We start from the raw sequence: 16,888 nt of genomic DNA, 5'->3' as shown, positions 1-16,888 counted from the left end.
TGGACCCAATTCGCCTTTGGCTAAGCCACACCCTAGAATGTAGATTGACTAATCACAGTGCAGCCAAGAACGAGCTGCCACAGAGGTCCGACACTTTTTCACAGCGCTCCATTGACTTTAACACAGGCGTCTCATAGTTTTGGTCTCGGCAGGCTATTACCGTTGTAGTTTTATCAAAAATATGGTTAAACGTTGTGCCTGGGGCATTTGTAACACAGATACGCGTTTCTCAAAGAGGTTGGAGAGGGTTGTCCGTTTTTTTCCCTTCCCAAAAGTCAAATCCTGACAAGTGTCGTTTTTTTGGATTAAACTGTGTGGACGTCCTCTCAGTCAGCAAAACCCCTCAAGGATCAACAAGCTCACTTTTGTGCTCGAAGATAAATTTAGCTTTTAACCTTACTGTGAAGTTACACTAGTTAGACAGTTTTATGCTGTTTTAGGTTATGATTTTGGTTCTCTACCCTAATTGTTGATACGCTAGCACACGCTGCTAATAAATACAACTTTTGCTTTGTAATAACGATTATAGAAGTGAATAGAGACCTAACCAGCTTTGCATGAACAGTGTTGCTCAACCTGTTAGCCTTCACCAGAGCGAGGACGCTCTGAAGCGTTTTTTTTTTTTAATAGTTCAAAGTTACTATCAGATTTAATGTTATTACCTTGACAAACTATACATCATTAAAAATATATAAGTCTCACGTTTCAGTATTTGACCACTATTGTATTCTGAGAAACTTATAGTGACAGTTATGTCTTAATTTGTGTCAGGATTTATGTAATGAAAAAATGAGTCGATACCTTTAATATGAATTATGAGCGTCAGCTGCTCCATTCAGAAAAAAACTCCGGTGCTGTTGTCTTGAGAACGCGTGACAAAACAACGTTCCTCAGGGCTTTTGGCTCAAAAATGTGCAGATTTGGAGAAATATTGATATATTATCATAGGTTTACATCATATTTCTATAGACAGGAATAATATTTATTGAATTTATATCCAAATGCGTCGATGTATACATAAAGAGCGCTGGATACTCTGATGCACTGTGTTTTCAATCCATACAGCAGACTGAGGGCGCTCTATGCACAGTTTTTTCCAAATATGGGAGCACACGAAGAAGAACAATAACCTGTGACCTTCCAGGACGTCACTGACATAAACACAGCTAACGTTAGCTTTCAGAGATCGCTATAACATGCAGATAAAGATGTTTTGAAGACAATAAACATGATTGCAATGATATTTGATTTACCTGTGTTCTTCGAGCCATGTCAGGTATTTTTATAATAATAGATTATATGTATAATGTAATGCTAATAGATATAGACTTTACAAACATGCAGAATACCATAAACTCATTTATTTTCTGTCTGATTTTCTTTTCTGAAGCCAAATAAGCTCATAGAAGATTATTTAAAACACTCGACTTGCGCTATAAAGTAAGTTTGGAGCACAAACAGGGTTTTAATCTCATAAATTGTCGTGTATTGATGGTGTGCTAAGCTAACATGCTAGCTAGCTCTCTAGTTGCACCTGCCATCTAGCTGTTATTTTTTATGATTTTTTTTCTAAATCGGAATGCTTACTGAAATATTTCTTTATTTGAGAAAGGCATTTGATACAGTTTCAAATGTGAAGTGAAGATTATGAAAGAAATTAGGGGATGAAACACCGTGATTAGCCAGTCGTTAGCGATTATAATGGAGACAAAGGAAAAGAATATTTATGGCCATAAGCCGGCTGGAAAGGTGTAAATGTGAGCAGGAGAGAGTGACACTGAATGGGGCTCGTTTGCACCACAAAACAATAGAGACAATAGACTGAATAGATGCTAATAGATGATAATAAACACAAGTTTGCATTTTAGAGTCAATTCAAAATAAAGTCATTTGAGATGATCTTGAAAAACATTTAACAAAATACAGAGTTTTAGACTTATCACCTTCAAATTTTAAATATAACATGGTCAGACATGTGTCTTTAGCTGGAGTGCATTTCTAGAGTGCTGACGGGCCAACTTCAATTTAATTTTCATGAAGATGTTTCATAAAAATACATTTCTAATAACTTACACAACTTTGAAGCTATTCATAATTTTTTTTTCATTATGACAATAATTCATTCTACATTTCCAATAAAGTGCCAGGTGTCAGCTTTCAAATGAGACCATACTTGAGCTTTTAGGACAAAGGGTCAATGAATTGAATCTTTTTTAGGTTGGGTATGCAATTTCTGGGGATTTTTCAAAAGTGGCGCTGAAGGCTAACAGGTTAATATTGTTAGTCCCAGCCTCCGTCTCGATTAGTAGGTTAATTTTTTGACTGTGACCATTATGCTTTTGCCTCTATTTGGATGCCTTGTTGTTGCTTGCGTTTCAACTGTATGTCTTGAATATAACCTTCGAACGCATATTGCAGCCTCTTTTGCCTACTTCTATCGGACACTTTATTTGCTGCTTTATAAAAGTTTGATAAAATTTCAGCAGGAAGAGCTGTCACAGCATACGCCATGTTGATACCAAACCAGAGCCCAGATGAAGTTGACGGACGTAGCAACAGTAACTAAGGGGGGCGGGGCTTAGCCAATGGTGAATTGAAGTCCACTATAGTTAGGAGTAAGTTAATAGAGAAAATTTGACCCTAATCTAAAGTGTGATCAAAAATGTTTTTGTTTTAACATGTCATCACAAACATTTTCACTTTGTGTGAATAGGTCTTTAGTAGTTGGTATTTTTAAAAATGCTGTTTTAATGTAATAGAAACCACACTTCTTAAAACACCCTTAAAGAAAGAGAAAGTACTAAACTTTGCTTTTTAAGAAAGACAATCCCAACTAAAAGTAACAGTGCTTTATAAGGGCCTCTGGGATTTCGAATAGCTCTTATTATACATACATGCAGTGTGTGCTGCATTAGCTGTTGGAGCAGCAGGGCTGGGGGCTTCACTCCGGGCTGCAGGGACCCCAGGATCTCCTCCAGGGCTTGAGGGAAGAAGGCACACTCCACCAAGCTCTGCACATTGCTAAAATCTACCACTGGAATCTGAGTATAAGAGAAAGACATACAGGAAATAAGATGACTGATGATAATGTGTTCTCAGGGTCAATGTCAAATGAGTGCGTTTGGACATTTCCGCTTGAGAAACCAGTGGAGGCGCACTGCAATGTTTCTTTAATGGGTATGCCAATCATGAGTGTACCGATCAAACGGATTTGCCTAAATCAGGTGACCTGGCCGCGATGAGCCCTCCGTTTATTACTCCTCAATGTGACACACAGGAAATTGAATGACCCAATCAACTTGATGAGTCAAACACTTTAACAGCTTGTGTATGGCAGAACGATGTGCTGAAAAGTTTTACACAGGTTTGAATACCTGAACAGGCAGGTTGGGTGTGTAGTAGCTGTAGAACTCTGGGACTGTCAAAAGCATTTTCTTCCGTTTCTGAAACGAGATGTCATGTAAGGTCATACTTTATAGTAGTTATAGTGATAAGCGTGACAACTTTCTCATTTGTGCCCAAAATCCATCTGCGAAAGCTATAATTATGTTTCAAAATGAGTTTTAAAAGTACCAGAATAAAAATATATTAGACCTCCATTATTACGATGTATTCTTTGAACATTTCCTCCAAATCTTTATGTGTAAAATCCTCAGTGACATCCATGGACTCGTCAGTGACGGCAGCAGCAACCTGGGCGGCTGATTCACAGCTCTCTTTTCCATCGAATGACTCTAAATTACAGGACCAGTTTAACTCGGAGCAAACGTGCTGCAAAAGAAAAACAACAAAAACATTACTAATATCAAAGCTTAATGTCGAATATAAAAATAAATTTTATTCACTTTTTTTTTTTTTTTTTTAAGAAATCTCGATAGCACGTAACACTTTACAATAAGTTTTCATTCGTTAACATTAGTTAATGTATTAACTAACATGAAGTAATCATGAGCAATACATTTGATACTGTATTTGTTAATCTTTGTTAACATTGGTTAATAAAAATCCAGCTGTTCACTGTCAGGTTGAGTGAAGGAACCGAAGACTCAATTGCAGGAGAAATAAAGGGCTTTATTCAGGGTTCTTGCAGGTTTCAGTAAGTCAAATTTAAGACCTTTTTAAGACATTTTAAGACCATAAAGATTGAAATTTAAGACATACGACGCATTAAACAGCAAATAACAAATAAAATTAGCATCAATATGCACTTTTTGTTTACATTAACATATAAATAAAAATGATAGCTAGATTTTAAAAGAGTGTCTTGCAACATGTTATTTACTAACATCTACAAGTTCAAATAAAGTTAACAAAAATGGTTTTATAAAAAGATAAACCTCACATATTTCAGCCTTTAAATCTTTTTTTTAATAAAAAGATTAATTAGCCTACGCTTAGGGAATTCTGAAAAGAGATTATTTCATCTCGCTCCGCCTGGAAAAAATGGCCTTCTATTATGAGCGCGCAAAAGACGCGATATGTGAACGGCCTATTGGCGAGCTACCTCCAATCAGGCCACGAGCTACTGGTAGCTCGCGAGTGACGTGTTGGAGACCCCTGATCTAGAGCTCCGCTTTGTAGGTTTGATACTTTTGCTACTTTAACTCTCTGCGGCCAGCGTTTCTGGAAATTAACGAGGGTAAAACCTTTTTTAGACCTGACTAAATTACATTTAAGACCTTGGATGAAAATCTGGTCGTTTTTAAGACATTTTAAGGCCTAAATTTAAAGTTCAGAATTTTAGACTTTAAGACCCCGCGGGAACCCGGTTTATAAATAAAAATGAAAAAACAAACAAAAACTACCCCGTGGGGGAAACCAGGACAGCAAGACTTGACATGGCACGGCGCGACTTGACTAGAGCAGGGAAAAACACGGTGTACATACGACGACGATCCAGCACAGGACTGAAGACACAAGGAGAATAAATAGGGAGAGCAAACACAGCAAGTAACGAGGGAGGACAGGTGGGGCAAATGAACCAATAATCAGGTAACAAAATGGGTGGGATTAGACAATCAACCAGAGAGCACATGGCACAAGGAAACACATGACAATTAGGGCTGTCAACGAATATTCTAAATTCGAATATATATTATTATTTCGAATAGTTTTAAAAAACAGAATTTCGAAGGTGAAAATTAATAATCGAATGTGGAAATCGAGTAACAGAGGCGCGGCTGTCTGCTTTGCGAGTGGGCAGGCGCTGCCTGAGACAAAAAAAGTTTACTTACATGGAAGATAGCAGAAAGTGCAGGACCCAACACCAGGGAAAGCGATTTTAACCCCCCAAAATCTAAAAAGCCATGTCTGCAAGTACTTTGGATTTGGGTCGGTACGGTAGAAGGTAAAATTGTAGAGCCGCGGCCCGTGAGATAGTATGCAAGCTATGTAAGATACAGTTAGCATACCATTCGACCACTAGCAACAAACAGAAACATTACTAAAGTGTAGGCTACTGTACTGACTAAATAGATATTGCATGCCATGGATAAGGTAGGTTAGATACAGCAGTTTCATGCACTGCAGGCTTCCACTGGTTTGATTATTTATCATTTCATGTCAAGGAAAAGATCCATGTATACCACAGCACAGCTCGCTCGGAGCGTTCAATGTTGGTTCTATATACTGTAAAACTTCAATTAATGTTAATAATAATTGTTTCAATCACTGAATGAAGCCTGTTATATTTAGGACAAGAGTCGCGACCTTAAATTGCTTGCACAAAACTCTTGATTTACCTGTTTTTGTGAAGTAATACGTTGTCGAATATGTTTAAACTTAAATAAACTACCTATACAAGTAGTTATGTCTCTTTGTATTAATTTGTCCTGTTATTGACGTAATGCGCGTCATTGACAAAATGCGCAACTAGATGTTCGAATATATGTGTTTTTTTTAGAGGGAATATTCAAACGTCATTATTGAGTGACCTTAATGACAAGCCATGAGCTCAAAACAGACATGACTAGAACACAAGCACATGGCCAGTAAAACAAATCACCAGTCATGTGCTTACACAAACTGAGACATGAACACGCAGCTAATGAGAACACTCATAAGCCACGTGTTCACACAAACCATGACAACATGAAAGCACACAGTTAGTGGAAAACACAAGCTGTGTGCTGCACAGCACAAGACAAAACATGACATGAAAGCACGGGGCCGATGATAAACACGAACCGCGTGCTACACAAAACACAACACGCGTGGACAGAAGAGCGCACAGTCCGAGCGAGCCGTGCGCTCACACGACAAAACAGAGTGCACGGGAACGAGTGTAAGCTTGTAAAAACAGGACAAACACGCAGAGCATGAATGTCCGATTGCCGACACAGAACCGAAACCAAACTTGACAGATGTGCCGGGATCCAAACACCACTTCCCGCACATGTAACAAGGCATACAGACAAGTGTCAGAGCTTTGTCACAAAACCAAGAAATACACTACAGAAGTGACAGAACCCTGACAGTTCACTGTTTGTTCATGTTACTTCACAGTGCATTAACTAATGTTAACAAATACAACTTTTGATTTGAATAATGTATTAGTAAATGTTGAAGTTAACATTAACAAAAAATAATAAATGCTGTAGAAGTGCAATACATTATTAGTTAATGTTAACTAATGTAGTTACAGCTAACTTTAACTGATGAAACCTTATTGTGAAGTGTTACCGGAATCTCTTATGCTCACCCAGGCTGCATTTTTTCAAAAACACAGCAAAACAGAAATATTTTAAAATTATAATTTAGAATAATAAATATATTTTAATATTTTTTTTTACATGTAATTTATTCCAGAAGCCAAAGCTGAATTTTCAGTATCATTACTCCAGTCACATGATCCTTCAGATATCATTCTTATATGCTGATTTGATACTTAATAAGAAAAATGTCTTATTATTATTATTATCAATGTTGAAAACAGTTGTGCTGCTAGTATTTTTGTTGAAAATTATTTTTTAAAAATCTGGATTTTGTGATGAATAAAAAGTTCACAAGAACAGAATTCAATTGAAATTGAAATCTTTACTGTCAATTTTGAGCAATGTAATGCATCCTTGCTAAATAAAAGAATTTATAAAAAAAAAAAAACATTAATGGTAATGAATATAATAATACATTTTTATATTTAATATTAAATAGTTGTATACTTTAAGTCCAATTTAGTATGAGACTTATGAGAGAACAATTATGATTACTGAACAAAAATATCATAATTTACTCGCCATGTCACCTGTATAATTTTTTATTTTTTATACTCTTTTCAATACAACAAACAAGTGACATAGGAGTGGCCAGGTGAAAAAAGTACCAAATCATTACTAAATATTTCTTGTCTGCCATATTCCAAGGCATTGTTTAGTGCCATGGGCATCAAACTTTTGCACATCAAGACACATTGACCCAAGGTGTTATTATGTCCATAACATGCAGATGCTTTCTATGAACAATTTTTTATGGGGCCGTTTTGTCCTGTTTGGAGTTTGACAACACCTAGTCACTATATGATTCTGTTGTATGGAAAACAGTCTTTCTTTTACATTCCATTCCAGGTTTGGAATGACATGATGGTGAGTTAACAATGACAAATGTGTCACTTTTGGATGAACTACTCCTTAAGGCTGATTTATACTTCTGCGTCGGACCTACGCCGGAGCCACTACGCTGTAGGCAACGCGTTGGTTTTCGTTTATACTTCTGCGTCATTGTCCGCGTTGACGCGCAATTACACATGTAGAGGGAGCGTGTGAAACCCGAGGGAGGGGTTCTAGCAGACCAATCACAGCGCTTGCGTCCGCGTAGAATTGACGCGTTGTTACATTTTTGGAGAGGTGCACGTCAGGGTACGCCGGAGGGTACGCGCGCTACACACAGCCTACGGCGTAGCTACGGCGTCAGTTCGACGCAGAAGTATAAATCAGCCTTTAAAAAAAACGTACAATACAAAAAGTTACTTTACCCCAAAAAGATGTTTGGCTACATAGCTGACTTTATAGCGAGGGATTCCACACTTCTCGGCTCTCTCATCGGATGCGTTTTTGAATATCACGTGAGTTAAAGCATATGATTTTGGCCAGTCTGTGTAGACAACAGCTTTGCCTGCTTTTAATATCCTGCAAACAAAAAGTGGTTTGCAAAATTCGCATTAGCAATTTCAACATGAGCCTCCAGCAAAATATCATCATTGAAGGCCAAACAAAGTGTTTTCGCTGTGCACATCCTGACCTGACAAACATGCTCCTCCTCGTTGGATCATCAATGTCAACAAGCACTACCCAGTCCTACAGGTGGAAAAGGCAAATGTCAAACATTACCTTTAGCGGTTTTCTAAAGCGAGTTAACACTATAGTGATGCTCACCTGAAAGGCTCCAGACACTGTGCTGTTAGCCACCCTCTCTCTCCATGTTTTCAGTGGATTGGGAATCTCAGGGGTCTGAGCAGTTAAGTTTAACTCGTATGAAGCCTCTGGTAGCCACGACATTTGGTTCACACTGTCCAGAACAAATTCTGGGGTGACTATCCACTTCCCTGAAACAAACAGAAAGCACAGTCAACATTTGAGTTAAAGATTGGGAACATTATTATTTTTGTATGTTTTTGAAAGAAGTCCCTTATGCTCACTAATCAAAAATACAGTAAAATAGCAATATTGTGAAATATTATTACAACTTAAAATAATGGCTTTCTATATTACATTTAAAAATGTTATTTATTCCTGTGATGGCAAAGCTGAATTTTCAGCATCATTACTCCAGTCTTCAGTCACATGATCATTCAGAAATAATTTCTGAAGGATCATGTGACACTGAAGACTGAAGTAATGATGCTGAAAATTCAGCCTTGTCGTCACATAATTAAATAACATTTTAAAATATATTCAAATATAAAATAGTTATTTTAATTTGTAATAATATGTCACAACAGTGCTGTTTTTACTGTATTATTAATTAATTAAAGCAGCCTTGGTGAGCAGAAGATACTTTTTTTCAAAAACATAAGAAAAGTGTAATGAGTCCATTCCTGTAGCATGTCGACAAATTCATTATTTAATCCATTAAAGCACATGATGGCAAAGTCTCAATTTCCAATATTACAGACCTCCAGCACAGGCTGCGAGAAACTTTTCACTTGCTAAAGCTTTTTGGACGATGAGGTGAGTTGTTGCCTCCTTATAATCCTGGAACAGAAACATGTTGGCATTGAAATATTGTGAACTGTAAATTATGAAAATAAAATAAAAGATCTTTCTCATCTGATGTACTGTATAAAGTCACTTTACTAATCTGGTCTACAACCTTACCATGAGATAGCTTGAGATAGGAAAAGGTCAAGAACTTTGAGGTTGAGTTTATTCTCATGAGGAGTTCAATTAGTAGAGAGAACAATCTGTGACTATTTTAAGATGGTATTGAGGGCAAGGACAAAATTATACAGTCCGAAATACACTGTAACATCAGGAAGCAATTAGAGTCATTTTTCAGGGCTAATCACCAACACTTTATCATTTTCTGCACACACCGTAAGACACGTTTGACGCAATGGAGGAGAAGGTGGGCTCGTGCAAAATTTACAAAGGCTGTATAATATAATAATATAGCAGTGCATTTTTGAGTGGTTATGCCACATTTAAACTTGTTATTGAATTAACCTAACAGATTCTGCAAACAAAATAACACTAGAACCTTTCTTACAACTAACTAGCTTATTTTTCCCCACCTACTTTTAGGTAACTGGTATATTATTATTTAACTATTTAAAACATAACAAAGTTATTAAAAATATTGCTTGATATGTGTGCCTGTGGCCCAAATATTTCAGGGCCACTGTACAATACAATATATCAAGCAGATGTCATTCATAAGGTTGTCTCAATTTATGGTAAGGGTAAAGATTGAATTACGTGAAATTGGTGAGGATACTTACAGAGCCCCCAATGTATCTTCCTCCCAGCAGTCTGATGCCCTGGAGTAACTGCCTTTTCTGGGAATGACTCTTGATACCAGACATTTGAAAGATATATTTATCGTCTACCATCCTAGTGAAAAACAGAGATGTGAATAATATCCACCATAAATGAGTTATCCAATGACAGCTTTCAAATATAACAACATTACTTGGATTTGGCTGTTTACAAACAATACGGAAAGGAAACATCGCAAAAAAAGTTTAATTTACTTAAGGGAATATTCACAGATATAAGATGAGTAACGTTACAATGTTTCTATATCTCACCTGAAACAGACAACAGTGCAATCACTCTGATATAACGAATTAACGTTACACAGTCTGATCTCGCTCACTGGCCATTCGCATTATATCGAACGACACATTCAGTACTGTATATATAACACAAACAAAGCACAAGTAATATGAGACTAACTGTAAAACTAGATCGATTAGCCTAGATATTTTCCCGTTTCGTTGTTTCTGTCATTTTGCTTAGTTTAGTTGCACTTTCAAAACTAGCGTACAGGGTGAAGCCTGACCACGTTATACTAAGGGGTGACCACTATGTTCAAAATCATCTAAATATTATTATCTCCAATTTGAGGCGTATGCAGTTAAAAACATGCCTATAATAAATAAATAAATAAAAAAATAGATTAATTTTGAAGTAAAAACAACGAATGAGAAGGACATGATAACAGTAACAAGTAGACGCTCCCCTCTTTTCTTAGTGATTTAGTCTGTTCCGTAACACGGAAATTCAGATGTTCTTCCGGTTGGTTGTCAGAGACGCTTTGCGCTTGAGAAACATAGCAGCGCGTCATCACGTGTTTATAAACAAACGGATGCGACGGCTGAACAGTTATATATTCATCTCCGTGAGCGAGCTTGACAGCATGTTATTTAACCATCTGAAAGCCTTTTAATCGTATATGATACTTTAGGCTGCAATCTGATGTTGTGGATCGATATAAAAGACTCGACATGAAAGACACTCTTTCTCACGTTCCCATTAAAACACTCGCAGTCTCCCTCCATTAGTGCTGTCTGTTGAGAATGGAAGAAAAGACGATGAGACTGTCCATTTACTAGAATTATTTGACACTATTAGACCCATGCTTTTAGATTTGATTGCTATAGCAAACACTTCTCAGATCGTTTAGATCATTTCAATGCAATGAAAAGTAAAGATTTGGGAAGAAATGCATCTGACAAGTCTGCTTGGATTTTAGCCCTTGCTAGTCCTTCACTGCTCTTGGATTTAATGTGATGAAGAGCCTCTGAAATCACAGCTTGAAAAGGTACTGTGTGCTTTGCGTTAACCTCAGTGTTTTGGTAGTATTTACAGGTGTGTGTGTGTGTGTGTGTGTGGTGTTTGATAGTGGAGTGTCCCATATAAGTGGTGATGAAGTACAATAGTTAATTGCTTTGACAAAACCGCACTGTTATATGCACTTGAGCAACAGGTGTGCTCTAAGCTGTGTGCAAGGTCAGGCAATATTACATAAGTAAATAATTCCAGATTAAGTGGTGATTTTTAAACAATGCTTATTTACAAAAGCGGAGTATTTCCACACATATACTTAGGTCTAGATGAAGGGTTGTTGACATGAATAAAAACTTTCAGGAAGTGATGTGATTTGGTGTGACATGCTGCTACATTTAGCTTAACTTTTATAAATATTATGTATGAGCATAATCAATTTTGATTTTTGATTTTGTTCATATTTTTATCAGATGAAGACCAAAAAAATAAATATCATGGATGAACATTTATTGAGTAAAGTTACTTAAGTTACTTCAATTATTTAACATTAAATAATGTTAAAACTAGAATTGTATCTTCTTTCCTTTTATCACAACAACTGCATTAAATAAAGGCCTATACATTTTAATAATATTGCTAAAAATACACTGAAATGGCCAAGTTGAGGCATAATGACTTCCTTTCAGAGATTTGTAGAAGTAGCCTATATTTCTGAAATACAAAAGTGAAAGTCAAAATATTAAAAGTAATGAATGTATTTTTACTGAGTATTCCACTATTTTGTAGAGGGGTATCAAAATGTCAAATTTCTTATGCCTACGGTGACAGTTCAAAATTAGGGAAAAGCACTAGTGTTTGAATGGCTATAACTCAAAAAGTATTAGGCTAAAGATATTGGTAACACTTTACAATAGGGTCATTCCGTGGCAAATCAACCAGATTCCAGAAACTTCCCTTCTACATTTTTGATTTTGTTAATATTTTTTTCAGTAGAAAGACAAACATAGTGATGAAAGCCATTATATTAAATGTCACAGATGTTTACTGAGTTATCCACTATTTTGTAGAGGGGGTCAAAATGAAAATTTTCATCTGAGATTTTGAGCCAAATTACACGGTGTAAAAATGACTTTAGAAAAGATGGCAGAATCATTATTTTATTTTTACACGCAGAGATTGATAGGTCTATTAGTGACATCTGTTTACTTTAGCAATCTTAGTTTCATTATATGCCAACAGTGACAGTCCAAAAATGGGGAAAAGCACTTCTTGTGTTTTTTTGCCTCAAGTCTGCCTGCCTATAACTCAAGAACTATTAAATAGGCTATATCTTATTATTCTTTTAGATTCTGGTTCTTAACAAACTTTCCTTTTGTAATCTTCATTTTAGAGGCCCATGATTGTTCAATGTCATATGAAGATCTTAATGTGACGCCATGAGTAAACTGATCATTTTTTCTTTTCAAGAGGAATATCTAAAGAGAAAAAATTATGTTGAAACTAGAAATGTATCTCGGTTTTTCTATCATCACAATTGCATAGAACATATCTGTCTGAGTGCTATAAATAAAGTTTGCATGCCTGTAACTCTAAAGGTATTCATGATATCTTAATATCCTTCTAGATTCTGATAATAAACTTTTCTTTTGAAACCTTCATTCTCAAAGCCCATATAGTTCAGTCCCATATAAATTGGGATCTCAAAGCAAATACATGTTCAAATAGTTGAATTTGGCCTATTTTCAGTGATGGAAAACCAAACGTGGTTCACTTTGCACAGCTGATACTTACTGCATTTTAAGGGCAATGTCTGAAGAATAAATAATGTTTAAACTAGAAATGTATCTTGTTTCCCTCTAACAAAATAATTGCATTAAACATACATCTGAGTACCAACAATCTACACATTAACTTGCTCTCAAAAGTGTATTTATACTGTAAGAATCTATATTTGAATCAGTTTTAGGGATATTTGGAAGATGGGATTTTGTTCATTTTAACAGTTTCTGAAACTACTTCAAATATGTATCGTAACTAGCCTATACATTACCTCATTGACATCCCTATACTGTATGAGATTAAAAAATATAGGCCCTAGGCAAAAGAAAAGTTTAATAGGAACAAGAATCTAAAATGACATCAATATATCTTTAACACTTCTTGAATTAAAGACATAAACTTTGGAAAATGTTTGTTTTTGGCACTTAGAGGGGTGTACTGTATTTAATTGTTTTAATGAAACGAGGGACACGAGATACATTAGTATCAGTATTATTGGTTTTTCAGACATTTTTCTTTAAACACATTAACTATCAGCTTTTTTAAAAAGTTACCTACATTTGGTTCTTGACCATTGAAATGGGTAAAATTCAACAATTTTAACATGGAGATCCCCATATCTCATGCATGCTTTGAGATCCCCATATCTCATCCATGCTTTGAGATCGCCATATCTCTGATTGAACCTTATAGGTAGGGCTGGGCGATATGGCCAAAAAAAAATATCACGATATTTTTTTTTATATCAGTCGACATCGATAATTATCGATAAATGTCAAATCTTTATTTATTTCAAGTTTAAAGACAGATTTTTACTCCAACGTGAAAGCTGTAGAAACCAGAGCGTTGTGTTTTTAAACTACTCTTTATTGTCAGAACATATCATGACAAACACTTGCCAAACAGGGGAACATTCACAAATCCGAGGTAGAACATTCAAACATTTGTCATTTTTCCTTAACAAAATAAATATCTTTATTTCAGTAGTATTAGCTTGAGTTAGGATGCAGATTTACTTTATACAATTTATGTTCATTAACAAAAACAGTAACATCTGTTAAAAAAAAGTAACAACATTATTTTTATTTGGTCAAATGTAATATTCTTTAGTTTTATTAAAATTAACCATTGGTCATCCAGCATCATGCATTTAGATCATGATAACTAACCACAGATAAAATGTAACTTTATGGTTTCTATGGTATTTATGAAAACCAGTAGCCTAAATACATTATTAAAAACTGTAATTATATTCCATTAGTCCTTCAATACATCGTCTACATTAATAATATTATACAATTCAATATATATATCCCACGCACATTTCATGGTGCAGTTAATATTACTAGGCTAACGTTACAGTATCCGTGATAAATGATGGGAATGTGTCGACGGAAAAGCTTCTGACTGTATCGTTGCGCACAGTGTTTCTCCTGTTCGTCAGCGCTGTTTCATCTGCCTTTAAACTGGTTTAAATCACTGAGATGTGTGTTCCTCGCTGAATTCAAGCGTTTCTCACTGGATCTCGTGTCTGAGACCGATCAGAGTAAACGGTTCTGCTCTAGTGAGCTCGCGCTCGCGCTGCCGTTTGGACTTTGAGCCGAGCGGATAAATGGTCCGTGTGGCGCGCGCGGTTCAAATGAGATTCGTTCCGCTTTTGGCGCAAAAACATTATCGAACATTTATAGAACTCTTGATATCGTTTTATCGAGAAAAAATATATCGCGATAATTATCGTTATCGTTTTATCGCCCAGCCCTACTTATAGGGCCTTAAAAATGAAGATTCCCAAAGAAAAGTTAATTAAGAAGGAGAATCCAGAAGGATATTAAGATACATCTTGAACACTTTAAGAGTTAAAGGCATGACAACTTTAGAAAAATAATATTTATGGCACTCAGAAAGGTATATGCAACTGAGCTAATAGAAAAACGCGAGATAGATTTAATTTTAACATTATTTGCTCTAGATATTCCTCTTTAAAAGAAAAAAAAGTATCAGCTATATGTAAAGTGACCCACATTTGTTTTTTGACCACTGAATGTGTACAATTGACCAATTTACTCATGGAGCCGCATTAACATCTCCAGAGATATCTCTGGGATTTAACCATCAAGGGCCTTTAAATGAAGATACCAAAAGGAAAGTTTGTTAAGAACCAGAATCTAAAAGGACATTAGATATCTTTAATACTTCTTGAGTTATAGGCATGCAAACTTGTGAAAAAACACAAGAAGTGCTTTTTTGGACTATCACATTTGGCATTAAATGAAACAAAGATTGCTAAAGTAAACAGATTTAACTAATAGACCTACCAATGTCTGAGTAAAAAATAATAATAATTATGCTGCCATCTTTTCTAAAATCATTTTTACACTATGCAATTTGGCTCCAAATCTAAGATGAAAATTGTCATTTTGACCCCCTCTACAAAATAGTGGATAACTCAGTAAATATACATGTGACATTTAATATATTGGCTTTCATCACTATTTATGTTTGTTTTTCTACAGAGAAAAAATATGAACAAAATCAAAAATTTGAGCCGGAGACCTCTGGTTGAGTTGACACGGAATGACCCAAGAAGGTTTCATTCGTTAAAATGATTTAAGTACAGTAGTTCAAGAACATGTAGGCTACTAATAATGAACTGCACTTCTACAGCATTGATTAATCTTTGTTAATGTTAATTTTAACATTTTTTAATACATTATAAAAATCTAAAGTATTTTTGTATTTGTTGACATTTGTTAATGCACCGTAAAGTAACATAAACAAACACTGAACAGCTGTATTTTTATTAACTAACATTAACAAAGATTAACAAATACAGTAACACATGTATTGCGTCAGTTCATGTTAGTTAATACATTAGGCTAACTAATGTTAACAAATGAAACCTTTTTGTAAAGTGTTACCAAGATATCTTAATATCCTTTTACATTTTTTTTTTTTAACAAGCATTTATTTTGGTATTTTAATTTAAAGGCTCTGTGGTTCAATTCCAGATATATGGAGATCTTAATGCGGTTCCATGAGTAAACACATTTTCAGTGGCCAAAAACCAAATGTGGGTCACTTTGCACACAGCTGATACTTTTAAAGAGGAATATCTGAACAACAAATAATGTTGAAACTAGAAATGGATCTCTTTTTTTCCCTTTTTTCTTATCAACACAATTGCGTAGAATGTACCTGTCTGAGTGGACCATTACAGGACCTTTCCATTCAGAAGAAGTCATCTTGCAAAAAACAACAACATGCACATAGTCAATGAACACAACCCTCGCGCAGACCGGATTTATTTCCCCGGAACTTTTTTCTTTCTTTCGTCCAATTCTTTACTTTATATTTTCATGTTCACCTGCATTGAACTATGAATATTGTGCAGTTTGGCCTTTCTCAACCATGCAGCCAACAACCTTCTCACCGTTTCAGAGTAAAACAATGCACTTCTTTAATATATTTAATATCCCGAAAGCTTTATTTCGGAGTTTTGGGAGGTAGAACATGCTAAGAAAAACCTTTTTTAGGCGGTTTTAAAGCAGAGACACTGGCTGCTTAATATTTCACACCACTACCTCCAGTCTGTGTGGGGAACAGTTTGTAAGGGTAGACATGCAGAGAAACACTAGTGTGTCTTTAAGTGTCGAGAGAATACATCTGCCCCAGCTCTCTCTCTCTCACACACACACACACTTATGCACAACACCAGCTCTCTTCCTTGTATGGCAGCTTTCAGAACTACTCTGGGACTCCACAACATTTGAGTTCAAAATAGATAACAAGACAAAGGAAATGGAGGGTGCATCTGCCTAATTGGGCCCTATGTGGTGACAGCATGAACCTGACACTTTTCCCACAACTCTCATGTGGATGAGACA

At 35.7% G+C, this 16,888-nt stretch overlaps 2 protein-coding genes across 2 annotated transcripts in view; one reads left to right on the top strand and one right to left on the bottom strand.

Moving 5' to 3' along the window:
• The window catches only part of slf1 (SMC5-SMC6 complex localization factor 1), a 49,027-nt gene extending 38,552 nt beyond the window's left edge, over positions 1-10,475 (bottom strand). Inside the window, exons 1-9 of the mRNA XM_079608210.1 lie at positions 10,244-10,475; positions 9,935-10,046; positions 9,110-9,188; positions 8,370-8,539; positions 8,236-8,291; positions 7,970-8,123; positions 3,595-3,771; positions 3,375-3,443; positions 2,895-3,041 (exon numbers count right to left, since the gene is read on the bottom strand). Coding sequence (XP_079464336.1) covers positions 2,895-3,041; positions 3,375-3,443; positions 3,595-3,771; positions 7,970-8,123; positions 8,236-8,291; positions 8,370-8,539; positions 9,110-9,188; positions 9,935-10,045 — 963 coding nt within the window. The 5' untranslated portion in view covers position 10,046; positions 10,244-10,475. The remainder of the gene's footprint in view (positions 1-2,894; positions 3,042-3,374; positions 3,444-3,594; positions 3,772-7,969; positions 8,124-8,235; positions 8,292-8,369; positions 8,540-9,109; positions 9,189-9,934; positions 10,047-10,243) is intronic.
• A 288-nt stretch (positions 10,476-10,763) lies between these two features.
• Positions 10,764-16,888, top strand: part of kiaa0825 (KIAA0825 ortholog) — a 143,450-nt gene continuing 137,325 nt past the window's right edge. Inside the window, exon 1 of the mRNA XM_079606562.1 lies at positions 10,764-11,260. The gene's annotated coding sequence lies outside the window, so the exon portion shown is untranslated. The remainder of the gene's footprint in view (positions 11,261-16,888) is intronic.

This window comes from Phoxinus phoxinus (assembly GCF_949152265.1).
Source record: "Phoxinus phoxinus genome assembly, chromosome: 3".
NCBI lineage: Eukaryota > Metazoa > Chordata > Actinopteri > Cypriniformes > Leuciscidae > Phoxinus > Phoxinus phoxinus.
The sequence above is the reverse complement of the archived record's forward strand: the minus strand, read 5'-3'. Positions and strand labels throughout refer to the sequence as shown.